Source organism: Oncorhynchus tshawytscha, linkage group LG21, assembly GCF_018296145.1.
Source record: "Oncorhynchus tshawytscha isolate Ot180627B linkage group LG21, Otsh_v2.0, whole genome shotgun sequence".
Lineage (NCBI taxonomy): Eukaryota > Metazoa > Chordata > Actinopteri > Salmoniformes > Salmonidae > Oncorhynchus > Oncorhynchus tshawytscha.
In genome coordinates, this window is record NC_056449.1 from 23,837,797 (window position 1) to 23,851,786 (window position 13,990).

Consider the following 13,990-nt stretch of genomic DNA (forward strand, 5'->3'; position numbering starts at 1 on the left):
CCGGGTTGGGGGAGGGTTTGGCCGGACGGGATGTCCTTGTCCCATCGCGCTCTAGCGACTCCTTGTGACAGGCCGGGCACATGCACGCTGACTTCGGTCGCCAGCTGTACAGTGTTTCCTCCGACACATTGATGCGGCTGGCTTCCGGGTTAAGCGAGCAGTGTGTCAAGAAGCAGTGCTGCTTGGCAGGGTCGTGTTTCGGAGGACGCATGGCTCTCGACCTTCGACTCGACTTCGAGTCCGTATGGGAGTTGCAGTGATGGGACAAAACTGTAACTATCAATTGGATATCACGAAATTGGGGAGAAAAAATATATATATATTTGGCATCTTAGTTTCTTTCTGATTATTAGTATGGCCGTCTCTCAACGAGATCTACTCCTCTCACTCTTTCCTGTTCAGTGGGTTGGAACGATTTGCTAATGGGGGGAGATTGATCCCTCGTTCAGCCCCAGGGATTGAGCTGAGCCAGGCTCATAGATACAGGCATTAGTCCTTGTCTCTCTAGCCCTTTAGGAGGTAATGGGCCAGCCTGTTATTTCACTGCAAATTTAATTCCAGTCTGCCCTCTGGTGGATGTTGTTCTATTATACTTGGGGGATGGATCAGGTTGATTGCCATGTAAAGGGAACCTTTGAGTGAGCACAAAGACTTTGACTCCTAACAGCTAAAATAGAATATAATAGAATGGAGTAGAATGGAATTGAATTGAATAGATACATTTTTTTTAAACAACTCATTTGTGAAGGGCTTATTCTTGATCACAGTCTCTCACTTCGATGCACTCTGTTTAATATTGAGTATATTTGGTTAATTGAATCACACAAAATATTTGCTTTTCTGAATCTGATCAAACCAGTGTTGTGTTCATCAGGGCACACAATGATGAAAAACGTTTCTTATTGGAGTCTAGATAGTCCGGCCTTGTTTCAGTCCATTTTCTTCCATTTGGTGCCAAATGAACACGGCCCAGATAAAATGGCAGATGTTTTTTACTGAAGTCAGTGACATAACAATGAATGTAGTTTTTCAGGGTTCTCTATCGTGTGATGTTTTGTTTTTACATGATTCTCTTTACTGATCACGAGCCTACTCTTTGATGCCTTGGGTGTGGGAGGAGGTGCAGTCTAACATTGTGTTGTGATACGTTTGATAAGCCAATAGCTAATCCCAGAACCATCTGTCATGAGAGACTAGCCAATAGCATGAAGTGGGGATGAAAGCCGGGTGCTGATAGGTTAAGGGAAGGTCCCCTTCGAGTCCCAGTTGCTCTGTCGGACACAACTATGACATTTAGAGGGAAAGACACTGCCCTTAACCATAGAAGACCGATTGGGTGTTCAAAAGGTCATTCCCTACCCACTTTTATTGACATGGCTTGAAGTTTGTTGATTTTACATATAATTCATGTTTAGCTGACTACTCAATCAAATATTGGCTAGTCGTTGAACTGATCTCTGTGCACAGTGGGTGCATGGATAATCTCAGCTGCTTGCGGTAACTAGTCTTACAGACACTATCACTACAACAGCTTCACCACAGGGGGTATTGGCGTTGACTGTCCAATGTACCCTGTGCACCTACTAATCCACAAGAGTCATACTGTTCTGTTCTTGTCACCTTCCCACACTAGCTTCTCACCACTATCCATTTGGCCCTAGCAGTAACATGAAATAACCCATTACAGACAAAACAAAATCTCTATTGCAGCTTTAAAGGGGCAATCAGCAGAAGCTACATTCATTTTTGGACTCAGAAATAAATTATATGTACCTATTGATTCTTGAAAAATATAAGTTATAAATGTCTCATGAGCTTAGTTTAACTGTCATACCAGAACCCAAAATATAAACTTGTTTACTCCAATGTTTGTAAACAAAGTAAATGTCAACAAACAATGTAGCCTCAGTTTATGGTTGAAACTATAATTTAGATAACATGGATGGTCATTCCTTGCATCCATAGCTCTGTCTATGAATTTGAGAGTGATTACATTTCTCCAGCCCCATCCCTCAGCTTTTACCAAAACAGGGAAATGCTTTGTTATTGTTTCTACTGCTGATTGCCACTTTAATGTTCTCATATCATCAAAAAATCTATGAGAGTATGAGAGTCGCCTCAGATCAATAGGAGTTGGCACCACAGCCAATCTCATAGTACTAGGCCTCTGAGGCACCAGTAAGAGCCATCCCACTTCCCCCTGGTCTGTCTCATCAGCACATGCGACGACATGGACAGCTGGGCACAGGGATGAGGGGTCAGGGCCCATCTTCCCTCAGAGGCTGACCTGGGCGACTCAAACAAAGTGGTCTTGTCACGGCTCTAGCTAAAGTACCAATGTACCATATTTGCACAAAGACACTTCAACACCTGTGACACAATAAATGTCTGAGGTAGTATCTTTATGTCTGAGGCAAGGTGTTTCTGCAGACACACCATGGTATTGTGTGGCCGTGATACATTATATGGTCTGGTCCACTACTGTTGGGTGAGGTGTGTTTGATGAACACCTTTCCCTGACGCCGGCCCTACGATTGGTGTAACAGCAGCCTTGCTTTCCCCCAGAGTTCAAAGGGAGGGAAATGTACACCAATGAGGACAAAGGATGTATGGACGTCCCCTTATGTCATTCATTCATGTTCAACGGGTGTGTGCATGTAGTCACAACACAATTCTGAGGAGGCACTTACTGCCAAGCACAATGCCTCGGCCTTCACACAATTCAAATGGTCACAATCTTCCTCATCCAGGGTGTGTGTTGGTGTTGGAGACTTGGAATGTCTGTAAGACAATAGATGAGATTTTCTTCCTAAACAGACATATTATGTAATGAATGATCACCGGTTCAAATCAGATCCCTATGGAAAATCAGTCACACAAGTGCAATGTGAATGTGTACCTTGTTCAGGCAAATGTTACTTTGTACAATTTTGACAGGCTAGAGACTGATCCATCCCAGTTTGTTCAAAACTGTTTTGCCAGTTTGTTCAAAACTGTTTTGTCAAATCTTCAGAGAAAACTGCAAAGTGTGATGAATTATTCAGCAGGGGCTATCGGTTTACTTTAGGTTGCTTTTCTCTGTTACCATGGTAGAAATACATGCATTATTTACTGGTTCTGTACTGCAACTTCAAGAGCGAGGCAGCTTAGGACTGCCAGTCTTTTTTAGAACTCTTCAAACTGTGAGGATTACTCTAGTAATCCATGAGGAAAAAATAGTTTGTCTAGTCAAAGGTGGTTATGTTAAGCTTCGAATGAAAGAAGAAGGGGACTGCAAAGCACCTTTCTGGACCATGTAATCTACTACTGGGTTTTCCAATGGAGGAGACAATGTTGACACTGCCGGGTGAAGAGAAGCCCCAGAAGCAGCTGAGGTTCCGCGTGGCTTCGGGGAATAGCGGTCGGGTGCTGAAGGAGATTTTTAAAGATGAGGGGCCATCAGACTCGTTGGATTCAGACTGCACCAGTAGTTTGGATGTAGACCGGATCAGTACACCTTCCACAAGTGGAGATGCTAACGGACATGGTTTTCTGTATGGGTTTCTGGGCTCCGAGTTGGATTATAGCGAGAGTGAGCCAGATGATCTGCTCATGTATGCGGGGACCTCAAAGGACAGAGCACCGATCAGCCACAAGCGTGTCAACATCCTCAGCAACAATGGGACTGTGAGGGGAGTCAAGCACAAAGTCAGTGCAGGTCAGGCCTTATTTGAAAATCTCCCTAATGCATTTGGGGTAAGTGATCTAGGTGAAAGTATGATGAATATGTGTTGTACCTTTTCAGTGTTTTTTCATAGTTCTCATTTGTTTGCTAGTGCATCACAGCAAAATTGCGAATGGTAAATAAATTCTAGTGTTAAATTCAAAACCCAAAACTGTTAATATTGTCCCACACTACACAGAGTAAATGTAACACTTTCACATAATGTTAACTCAGTAAATAGATAAAAGTAACATGTCAACACTGGTTATTATTGCATTCACTCTACACAGTGTTAAAAAGAGTCTATGTTTTAATTGAATAGTTGACTACCTTTTAACAGTGTAGGGTGTCAGCTTAAATTATAGACACTATAAATCTTACAGGCTCCATATAACATAATAAACATGATTTAATATTCTAAACATTTGTCTGCGTAAAATATCAAAAGATGCTTTATAACCTAGAAAGTATCTTTATAACCAAGGTAAAACAGGTGCTGTTAATATCCTCGTCTCATATAATAAATTACAAGACCGAGAACAGCACAGCACACGTTCTAATTAGTATACAAGGTAAACCAGGTTTAAACATCCAAATAAACCGATCACTCTCTCAATATTGTTTTTCTCTCAAAACCCACTACTGGTAGAAAACAATAATAAAGCAAGTTCTGCTGAGACTGAGGCTGTCCTAATATGGACACCGTAGGCCGCTTAGTGTTAATGACATCGCATAACTGTTTGTCATATGCATTACGTCCATATATGTAAAAGGCCAGTAGCCAACCTCCTCCACAATGTCACTGGCTGACATCTGGTTACAGGTAGTCACTCTCAGTCCCTGGACAAATGAACACAAAGGAGGACAAGGTCACTTGGGAATGAATGATGCATTTCGTTAAATGTTTCAAGAGAAGCTAATCAGGTTAATTAATTATCTATACTTTGCTTTCTAGCATTTTCTGTGTAAAGAGTTAATGAGCAGTAAGCATCATTAGATAACTTGCATTAAAGCACAATATGGGAATTATGTGAGACTCCTAGAGCAGGATTTGGTGGTAATGGAATGAGGCCTGTGAAAAGCGTGCATAGTGTTGCCAGCCAGGCGTAGAGAGAGATTACCTGTGTGGTTACTCAGGGCTGTAGTAGATACACAACACTGTCTGCCGGATATGGTGTACTGAATACTGTATGGGCTGCAGACGAGGTTGGTGGGAGGAGCTATAGGAGGACGGGCTCATTGTAATGGTTGGAATGGAACTAATGAAAAGGAGTCAAATGTGGTTTCCATATGTTTTTGACGTGTTTAATAACGTTCCATTCATTCCATTCCAGCCATTACAATGAGCCCATCCTCCTATAGCTCCTCCTACCAGCCTCCTCTGATAGGTTGTAGTGTTACACAGACTAGATAGTTCAGTTACTGTAGCTGCAATTAATAACAAACAAAGAAGTGCCCTTTTGAAACAAGTTACAAGTTGAATACATTTCCACAGTCAAAGTTGAATTTCACATTAAACAGAGAGGATTTTGTTAACTCATATTTTCGAGTCAAATGGTACTTTTCCCCTCTATGTTCATAAAATTGGAAATCTGGTCTGGCCATTGTTACGATTGTGAAATGTAATCTTTAGGAGCCCGTTATCTGGACAAAGATTAAGTCTCAAAGCTATTTCAACAGAGATAAACCATTTATTTTTAATCCATGACTAGGTTTATTAATCTGTGTCTGGGAAACAGGCTCATAATATGCTATATTTAAAGGGTCTGCAGTATAGTGTTTTCAAACTACTGTGTGAAAAGAAAGTACATGTAAAGAAAGCTACAAAACAGCCCAAATATGCCTGAAATATAGAATTAAAGCACTGTAATTTTCCAAGATATGAAAACTTGATTTTGAGGGATTGAAACATTGCAATACTACAAGATGTCTGCATATAAAATACAGAGATGACAGAATATATCAAATTCCAGGTACTGTAGTGAGCTTCAAAAGTATTGGGACAGTGATAATGTAGTTGTTGTTTTGGCTCTATACTCAATCATTTTGGATTTGAAATTACACAATGACTAAAGTGCAGACTGTCAGCTTTAATTTGAGGCTATTTTCATCCATATCAGGTGAACCATTTAGAAATTTCAGCATAAAAAATGCTAACCTCCCTTGTTATTGTAATGGTGAGAGGAGGTTAGCATGTCTTGGGTGTCTGATATTTGTGCGTCTGTAACTTTCTCACTAATCATTATTCACATTTCATTCAGGATTATCCGTAATCATGGTGGCATCCACATTAATGTAGAAGTGTTTAGAAAATATATTATATTCTTATTTACAATAAAAGTGACTTCAAAATGGCACAATAACATTATTTTCCATTCATTCCTATTGGGCACAAAACAATCTGAAACACAACCAAAACAAACATCAAACGCATCCAACAAGTTTGTAAAGTCACAAGCTTGATGTAGTCATTGTGTGCTATAAATATGGGACCAAATACATAACTTTTTACTACTGTAATACACATATAAGTGAATTTGTCCCAATACTTCTGGTCTTCTTAAATGGGGGGACTATGTACAAACAGTGTTGTAATTTCTAAACGGTTACGTGATCTCAACCCAATTGAACACTGGAGACTGGAGCGGGGCCTGAGACAGCGTTTTCCACCACCATTAACACAACACCAAATGATGGAATTTATTGTGGAAGGATGGTGTCACATCCCTCCAATAGAGTTCCGGACACTTGTAGAATCTATGTCAAGGTGCATTGAAGCTGTTCTGGCTCATGGTGCCCAACGCCCTATTAAGACACTTTATGTTGGTGTTTATTTATTTTGGCAGTTACCTTTTTATAGATGGTTAATCACATACAGCAACTCATTGAATTTTTTATGTGTTTTCCTTTCTAGCCGAAGTTGACACTAGAGTTTGGGCGGATAGTGATATACACCACCAGCTTCCGAGTAGTAAGGGCCACATTTGAGAGGTGTGAGTTGGTCCGGAAGATCTTCTCCAACCACAGGGTCAAGTTCCTGGAAAAGAACATAGCCCTGGACTGTGAGTATGGGAAAGACCTGGAGGAACGATGCAAGCACGTGGGCGAACCTCCCTCGCTACCAGTCGTGTTCATCGATGGACACTATCTCGGGGTCAGAGCTTTCACTTGTTCATACAGTTCATTTAAACATTCCTGAGCCTGTATTAATAAACCATCTCAGACTAGGAGTGCTGATTTAGAATCAGTGTGGCATTTTATATCATAACGAATAAGATAACATGGACAGAGGGACCTGATACAGCACTCCTACTCTAAAATGCTTTATGAGTACTGTTGACTTTTGAAATTACTACCGTCCTATTGTGAAACATTATAGCTCCTATTACCCTCAAACAAAATATATAATCCACCTTGAACATATCAGTGTTATGACCATACATCTATGAAATAATCATATGTTTAGTAAGGATATGAGGAATCTTACACTATGATAATAACTTTGCAGGGTGCTGAAAAAATATTGGGCATGAATGAATCAGGAGAACTTCAGGATCTTCTGGCCAAAATTGAGGTAATTGTTCATCAAGTACCACCATGCGACAGATATAATACGTTCAGTAATAACACAGGTAACTGCACAGTTATTAACTAGTTAAATGTCATGTTTCAAATGATGCCTCTGTCCAAACAAACATCAATGAAACACAGGCTAGCAGTAGAGCACTTCTATACCACATTGGCTACTCATCTACTGTGACAAAATACCAGTTCTATGTATCTGTGATCTAGAGCAGTGGTTCCCAGTCCTAGTCCTGGGGACCCAAAGCCTGATGATAAGTTGATGATTTGAATCAGGTGTGTAGTGCTTTGATTCAAATCATCAACACCTTATGACAAGTTGATGATTTGAATCAGGTGTGTAGTGCTTTGATTCAAATCATCAAAGCCTGATGACAAGTTGCTGATTTTAAATAGATGTGTAGTGCTTTGATTCAAATCATCAAAGCCTGATGACAAGTTGATGATTTGAATTAGATGTGTAGTGGTTTGATTCAAATCATCAAAGCCTGATTCAAATGACAAAGCCTGATGACAAGTTGCTGATTTTAAATAGATGTGTAGTGCTTTGATTCAAATCATCAAAGCCTGATGACAAGTTGATGATTTGAATTAGATGTGTAGTGGTTTGATTCAAATCATCAAAGCCTGATGACAAGTTGATGATTTGAATCAGGTGTGTAGTGCTAGGGCAAAAACAAAGGACCAGGATTAAGAACCAGTGATCTAGAGAGATACACAGTACAGAATAGGAATAGAAGGCCTTGATTCCATTCCCCCTTCAGCCCAGCAGTGGAGAATGAATGAAGAATAAACCTCAGTCAGATATGACATCAATAATAGATCAGGGAACTGACATAAATGATGCACGGGCATCAATAAATGGCCATCAATAATGGAAGGCTCGTTATTGATTCTCATCCAACAAATTTGTTCACACACACGGGTGAGAGTCATATCACTCAGGGGTGGCAAATTGAGGTTGTGTGAACTGAAGTGATTCAAACAGAGGCAAGATACTTACACAGGCATAGTGCTCTGAAAAAAGCTCTGCATTTAACCCTTTCCTCTCAGGGAAAATTTCAGCAGAATACAAGGCCATGTTGGCAAGCTATCAAAGCAAAGAGCCCAATTAGGCTTACTACAATGCAGCAGAGCAAACCCCCAAAGATCTTGCATACAGTACCGAACATTGCTAAACTATGAATTTAGCCAGTGGCATGACTGGCGTGTGTGTGTGTGTGTTTGTGTATGTTTGTGTGTGAGTGCATGTGCCTTTTCCCCCAGAGGGTACAGCACCCCCATACGTGCCAGACCTGTGGGGGCTTTGCCTTCGTCCCGTGCCCCATGTGCCATGGTAGCAAGATGTCTGTTTTCCGCAACTGCTTCACAGACTCTTTCAAAGCCCTGAAGTGCACCTGGTGCAACGAGAACGGCCTGCAGCCCTGTTCCAGCTGCAGCCAATGACGACTCCAAGTGCCTGACCCCAATATCCCCATTCCCTAGGCCCTTCACCAGGGCCACATGTTGTATGTTGCCCATAATAGGACAGCCTGAGATAAAAACATGTCCTGCTGAGATTGTCCTAATATGGACACCGTACATATGGACCGCATCAGAGATAATGCTTTGCACAGCATGTTTTTTTGTCTCAATAAAACTGTGTTTTCAAGAAAATATGATTTGGTGTAAGTTCTATTATCTGCGGTGCATGTACACCCCATTGATCAAGAGCAGGTTTTAAGTTTGAATTTGCATGATGTGAAATTCTCATGGATCCAGTGTCATTCCACTGTTGAACAGACACATCCTGGGTCAGTCTGGGACTCAACCAGGACAATCTATGTCTGGTCATTGAGGTGTAAGACCATCGCTGATATGTAACAGTGTAAAGGTGGCCTGATGACCTAAAGCTTGTTATATAATTAAGGCTGAGGAGGCTGACTCGTTAATGAAGCTTTCATCACTAATCCTATGGCCGACATGGATCAGGATAAAGGAGTAGAGAGGGAAAGTAGAATATTCTGTGAACACTTATTGGGATACTCCACTTACATAAAATTTGATATAAAATGAGGGAGAATAATATTAGAAGCCCTGATTCAGAGGTAGAATAAAATAATATCAAAGAACACAAGGAGAGAAAATCACTTTCCTTACAGTCATAAAATAGTGGAAGCAGTAAAAGCAGATTAGAAATGTGTGCATATAAACAATGGAAGCATAGCAGATTCCAGTTGAATAGTATTGGAAATGTGTGCATATAAACAATGGAAGCATAGCAGATTCCAGTTGAATAGTATTGGAAATGTGTGCATAGAAACAATGGAAGCATAGCAGATTCCAGTTGAATAGTATTGGAAATGTGTGCATAGAAACAATGGAAGCATAGCAGATTCCAGTTGAATAGTATTGGAAATGTGTGCATAGAAACAATGGAAGCATAGCAGATTCCAGTTGAATAGTATTGGAAATGTGTGCATGGAAACAATGGAAGCATAGCAGATTCCAGTTGAATAGTATTGGAAATGTGTGCATAGAAACAATGGAAGAATAACAGATTTCAGAGACATAGGACGCTAGGCATCAAGATCACTGACTAACCACGGTTGCTGTTAAGGAGCTTAAACATTGAAGTATATGTTACCAATGGATTTATACTAGTTACAGTACTGTGAAAAAGTATTTTCCCCCCTATTTTTGATTCGGAATGTTATCAGATCTTCAACCAAAACCTAACATTAGATAAAGGGAACCTGAAATAACAAATAACATAAAAATGTAAACTTACTTTATTTATTTAATTAACAAAGTTATGCAACACCCAATTCCCCTGTGTGAAAAAGTAATTGCCCCCTTACACTCTAACTGGTTGTGCCAGCTTCAGATGCAATGACTCCAACCAAATGCGTCCTGTAGTTGTTGATCAGTTTCTAACATCGCTGTGGAGGAATTTCGGCCCACTCTTGCATTTGTGGGTTTCCAAGCATGAACTGCTAGTTTTTTATGTCCTGCCACAACATCTCAATTGGGATTAGGTCTGGACTTTGACTAAGCCATTCTAAAACTTTACATTTGTTGCTTTTTAACCATTTTCATGTAGACTTGATTGTGTGTTTTGGATCACTGTCTTGCTGCATGACACAGCTGCGCTTCAGCTCACAGATGGATGGCCTAACATTCTCCTGTAGAATTCTCTGATACAGAGCACAATTCACGGTTCCTTCTATTAAAACAAGTAATCCAGGTCCTGAGGCAGTATAGCATCCCCAAGCCATCACACTACCACCACCATGCTTGACTGTTGGTATGAGGTTCTTACTGTGGAATACAGTGTTTCGTTTTCATCAGGTATAATAGGACCCATGTTGTCCAAAAAGTTGACTCAAGTTTGCCAAAAAGCACCTGGAAGCACCTGGATGATCATCAAGACTCTTGGAAGAATGTTCTATGGACAGATGACTCAAAAGTATAACTTTTGGAGGCACACAACTTTTGGAGGCAATAGCTTTTTCACACGGGGCATGGGGTGTTGCATAACTTTGTTTATGAAATAAATTAAATAAGTGTGTCATTGTTGTGTTATTTGTTTACTCAGGTTCCCTTTATCTAATATTTGGTTTTGGTTGAAGATCTGATAACATTCAGTATCAAAAATATGCAAAAGTAGAGAAAATGAGGAAGGCGGCAAATCTTTTTTCACGGCACAGTAGGTTTCCGTTAAATTATTCAAAGCACAGAAAGGACTTTGACTGCAACTCCATGTCTTAACCTGAGGTGAAATAAGAGGGACGGTTTTACAGAGTTCTGTCTTTGTGACTACTAGTGTGCATTAGGGCACAGCACTACTTTGCATTTTCTTTACACATCAATAATACCATGCAACTCAATAGGACAGAGGAACTTAACTCTGACCCTACAAGGTCCGGAGCCCACTGGTTTTCTGTTCTACCTGATAATGAATTGCTAAAATCAGGTCTAAATCGGTCCCTAATTAGAGGGGAACAATGAAAAAATGGAAGTGGAACTGGCTTCAAGGTCCAGAGTTGAGTTTGAGGGCAATGGGAGATGGATTTTAAAAAGCCAGCATTTATCTTGCATGTTTAGAGTAACACAATTATACTGTGTGAGACATGTAGTACCTTTTTATCTCTTTCATTGAGACTGTATGTTTTTTGATGGATGATGTCATTCTCTCCGTCTGCCATCCACTGTCAAAGAAATACAGACATGTATCTCTGCGGTGAGGATCTCTCTATGCTGTCATAGCCCTGTACAATGCTGCTTGAACATTATTCTACAAGGCAGCACTGTAAAGAGGCTAAAAGCAAAGAGCAAGGCGCATCACTTTCATTCACTCTTGACACTTGACTTTAATAGTTGCTACACAATCTGTTTACCATACACTCACTGACTGATAGTCATTGTTTCCTGTTCGACGTAGGCTATACATTCATGATCTGCCTGACACATTCGGTGGAATGTGTAGCCTAATCCGATTTCTTTCATACATTTTTAATCACAATCTAATCGTTGAGGAATAATGTTAGGACATGGGTCGTGGAGACGAAATAAACCCAATAGCATGCCCAATTGCGGTATATTGCGCCCCCCTCCGTAGGGCAAATCTTGGAAAAGATAACAAATAAAAATACGGTGCAGGAATATATATATATATATATATAATATATATATATATAAACATATATATATATAAACAGATCTAACAATGCATTGGCCATATTATTAGGCTATATAGCATGATCTTTCCACTCTACACAAAGCAGTTTGTTGGTATATGAACGATAGGGAAGAACAGGTGATTATTATCAGGCTACACATATTTTGATAACGTTGATTATCTCAAGAGCGCGCGCGCCATCGATGCAACGTTATTTCCCACAGGGTTGCAATATGAGACATTTGTAATCATGCTAGTTTTATAGGCGTTGTTAATCCCACATTACAAACGCCTGATATTCCCTGAGGGAGGAAATGAGACATGAAAGAAAAAGACAAGATGGTCAGAAGAACAATTGAATTGGAAATTGCATGACGACACATGACATTGATGCGCGCGCTCTCACACCACCCGGTTAAATGTGTTAGACAACATTTAATGACAAAAAAACCTGGAACGTCGCGTGTCCTTTTCAGCATTTTCTGATGTGCCATGGTGGACAATTGTTTCTCCGTCGGAGAAGCCTACTTGGTCCTGTCGTGATGCTGTGTGCAATGCTTCTCAATGGTTGGTCAATGCGCAGTTTGGTTGAATATGACTGTTTTTATTGACGTCACCGCATAGGCTACAGCTTTTTTCTTGTGATTTCCAGAGCCTCATTTCTCCATCGGGAATAAAGATGCGCACCTAGGCTACGAACATCAAAATCTGCATGACATGATATTTGTTTTGTTGTTGCTGATGATTCGAAGTTAATGGGTTTTATTTGAGGTATTGTCAAAGACTCCAGCCACCCTAGTCATAGATTGTTCTCTCTGCTACCACACGGTAAGCGGTACCGGAGCGCCAAGTCTAGGTCCAAGAGGCTTCTAAACAGCTTCTACCCCCAAGCCATAAGGCTCCTGAACAAATGCCTACCCAGACTATTCGCATTGCCCCTCCCCCCCCCCATCTCCACACCACTCTATGTTGTCATCTATGCATAGTCACTTTAATTAACTCTACCTACATGTACATACTACCTCAACTAACCGGTGCCCCGAACATTGACTCTGTACCGGTACCCCCCTGGAAATATTATTTTTTACTGCTGCTCTTTAATTACTTGTTACTTTCATCTCTTATTCTTATCCGTATTTTTTCAAAATGCACTGTCGGTTAGGGGCTCGTAAGCATTTCACTGTAAGGTCTACACCTGTTGTATTATGCGCATGTGGCTATTACATTTTTATTTGATTAAAATTCAGGGTGTTCCATGCCAATCCTGTATCCTATGTTGGTTATATGTTGATAACCAATAATTGACTAATGTTTTATGCTTCAGCAAATGCAGCATAAAACATAAAGCATCCAATTGATTGATGGGTCACATTAGCTTAGTGCAGAGGCCTGTAGTACTATATGGGTAAAATACGTCTAGAGCCCGCGGGAATCAAATCGTTGCGCACTATTACTGGCGCACAAACATTCAGCACCATGGACAGTACAAAATAAACAGCGAAGACTGATCGCGGTCTCAGCACCACAGCCGCTCTGCTCATAATAAGCAAATATTTAACATACTTAGCTGTGTAGGGCTGTGGCTGTACGAAGTCCTGCACAATAGACTGCAATGCGTTTTGCTATTGTACGGCCCACCTGGCTAACGTTAGCTAGGTTAGGAGTTAGGGTTTAGTGTTAAGTTTAGGAGGTAGCTAAAATGGTTAAGGTTAGGGGAAGAGTTAGCTAACATGCTAAGTAGCAAGTAGTTGAAAAGTTGCTAATTAGCTCAAATACTAAAATTGTCCGTGATGAGATTTGAACTCGCAACTTTTGGGTTGCTAGAAGGTCGCGTTATATACCCCCACCCATCCAGAACAGGGTGGGCCTTAAGTAACCATCGGTCTTGTATAACAATACCAATCTTACCATATCGTACTAATGGCTGTCCCAGATTTACATTTACTATGTTACATCTAGTCTATGAGACCAGGCTGAGATTCTTCAATGAAAGTGCTTCTTAGTCCAAGAAGAAGCCTAATCTGTGTCTGGGAAACCAGCCTATA

At 40.5% G+C, this 13,990-nt stretch overlaps 1 protein-coding gene across 1 annotated transcript; it reads left to right on the forward strand.

Moving 5' to 3' along the window:
• Positions 1-3,125: 3,125 nt before the first annotated feature.
• LOC112221114 (glutaredoxin domain-containing cysteine-rich protein 1-like) lies at positions 3,126-8,935 on the forward strand. Its single transcript, XM_024383239.2, has 4 exons — positions 3,126-3,735; positions 6,618-6,857; positions 7,212-7,277; positions 8,552-8,935. The coding sequence occupies exons 1-4, from the start codon at positions 3,319-3,321 to the stop codon at positions 8,729-8,731; spliced, it is 903 nt and encodes a 300-aa protein (XP_024239007.1). The 5' UTR covers positions 3,126-3,318; the 3' UTR covers positions 8,732-8,935.
• The last annotated feature ends 5,055 nt before the right edge of the window (positions 8,936-13,990 follow it).

Excerpts from the sequence above, each read along its gene's own strand:
- LOC112221114 (XM_024383239.2), top strand. The coding sequence starts at position 3,319 with ATGGAGGAGACAATGTTGACACTGCCGGGTGAAGAGAAGCCCCAGAAG. Across the intron at positions 6,858-7,211 it reads TCGATGGACACTATCTCGGG|GGTGCTGAAAAAATATTGGG; the intron begins GTCAGAGCTTTC and ends ATAACTTTGCAG. Across the intron at positions 7,278-8,551 it reads ATCTTCTGGCCAAAATTGAG|AGGGTACAGCACCCCCATAC; the intron begins GTAATTGTTCAT and ends CTTTTCCCCCAG.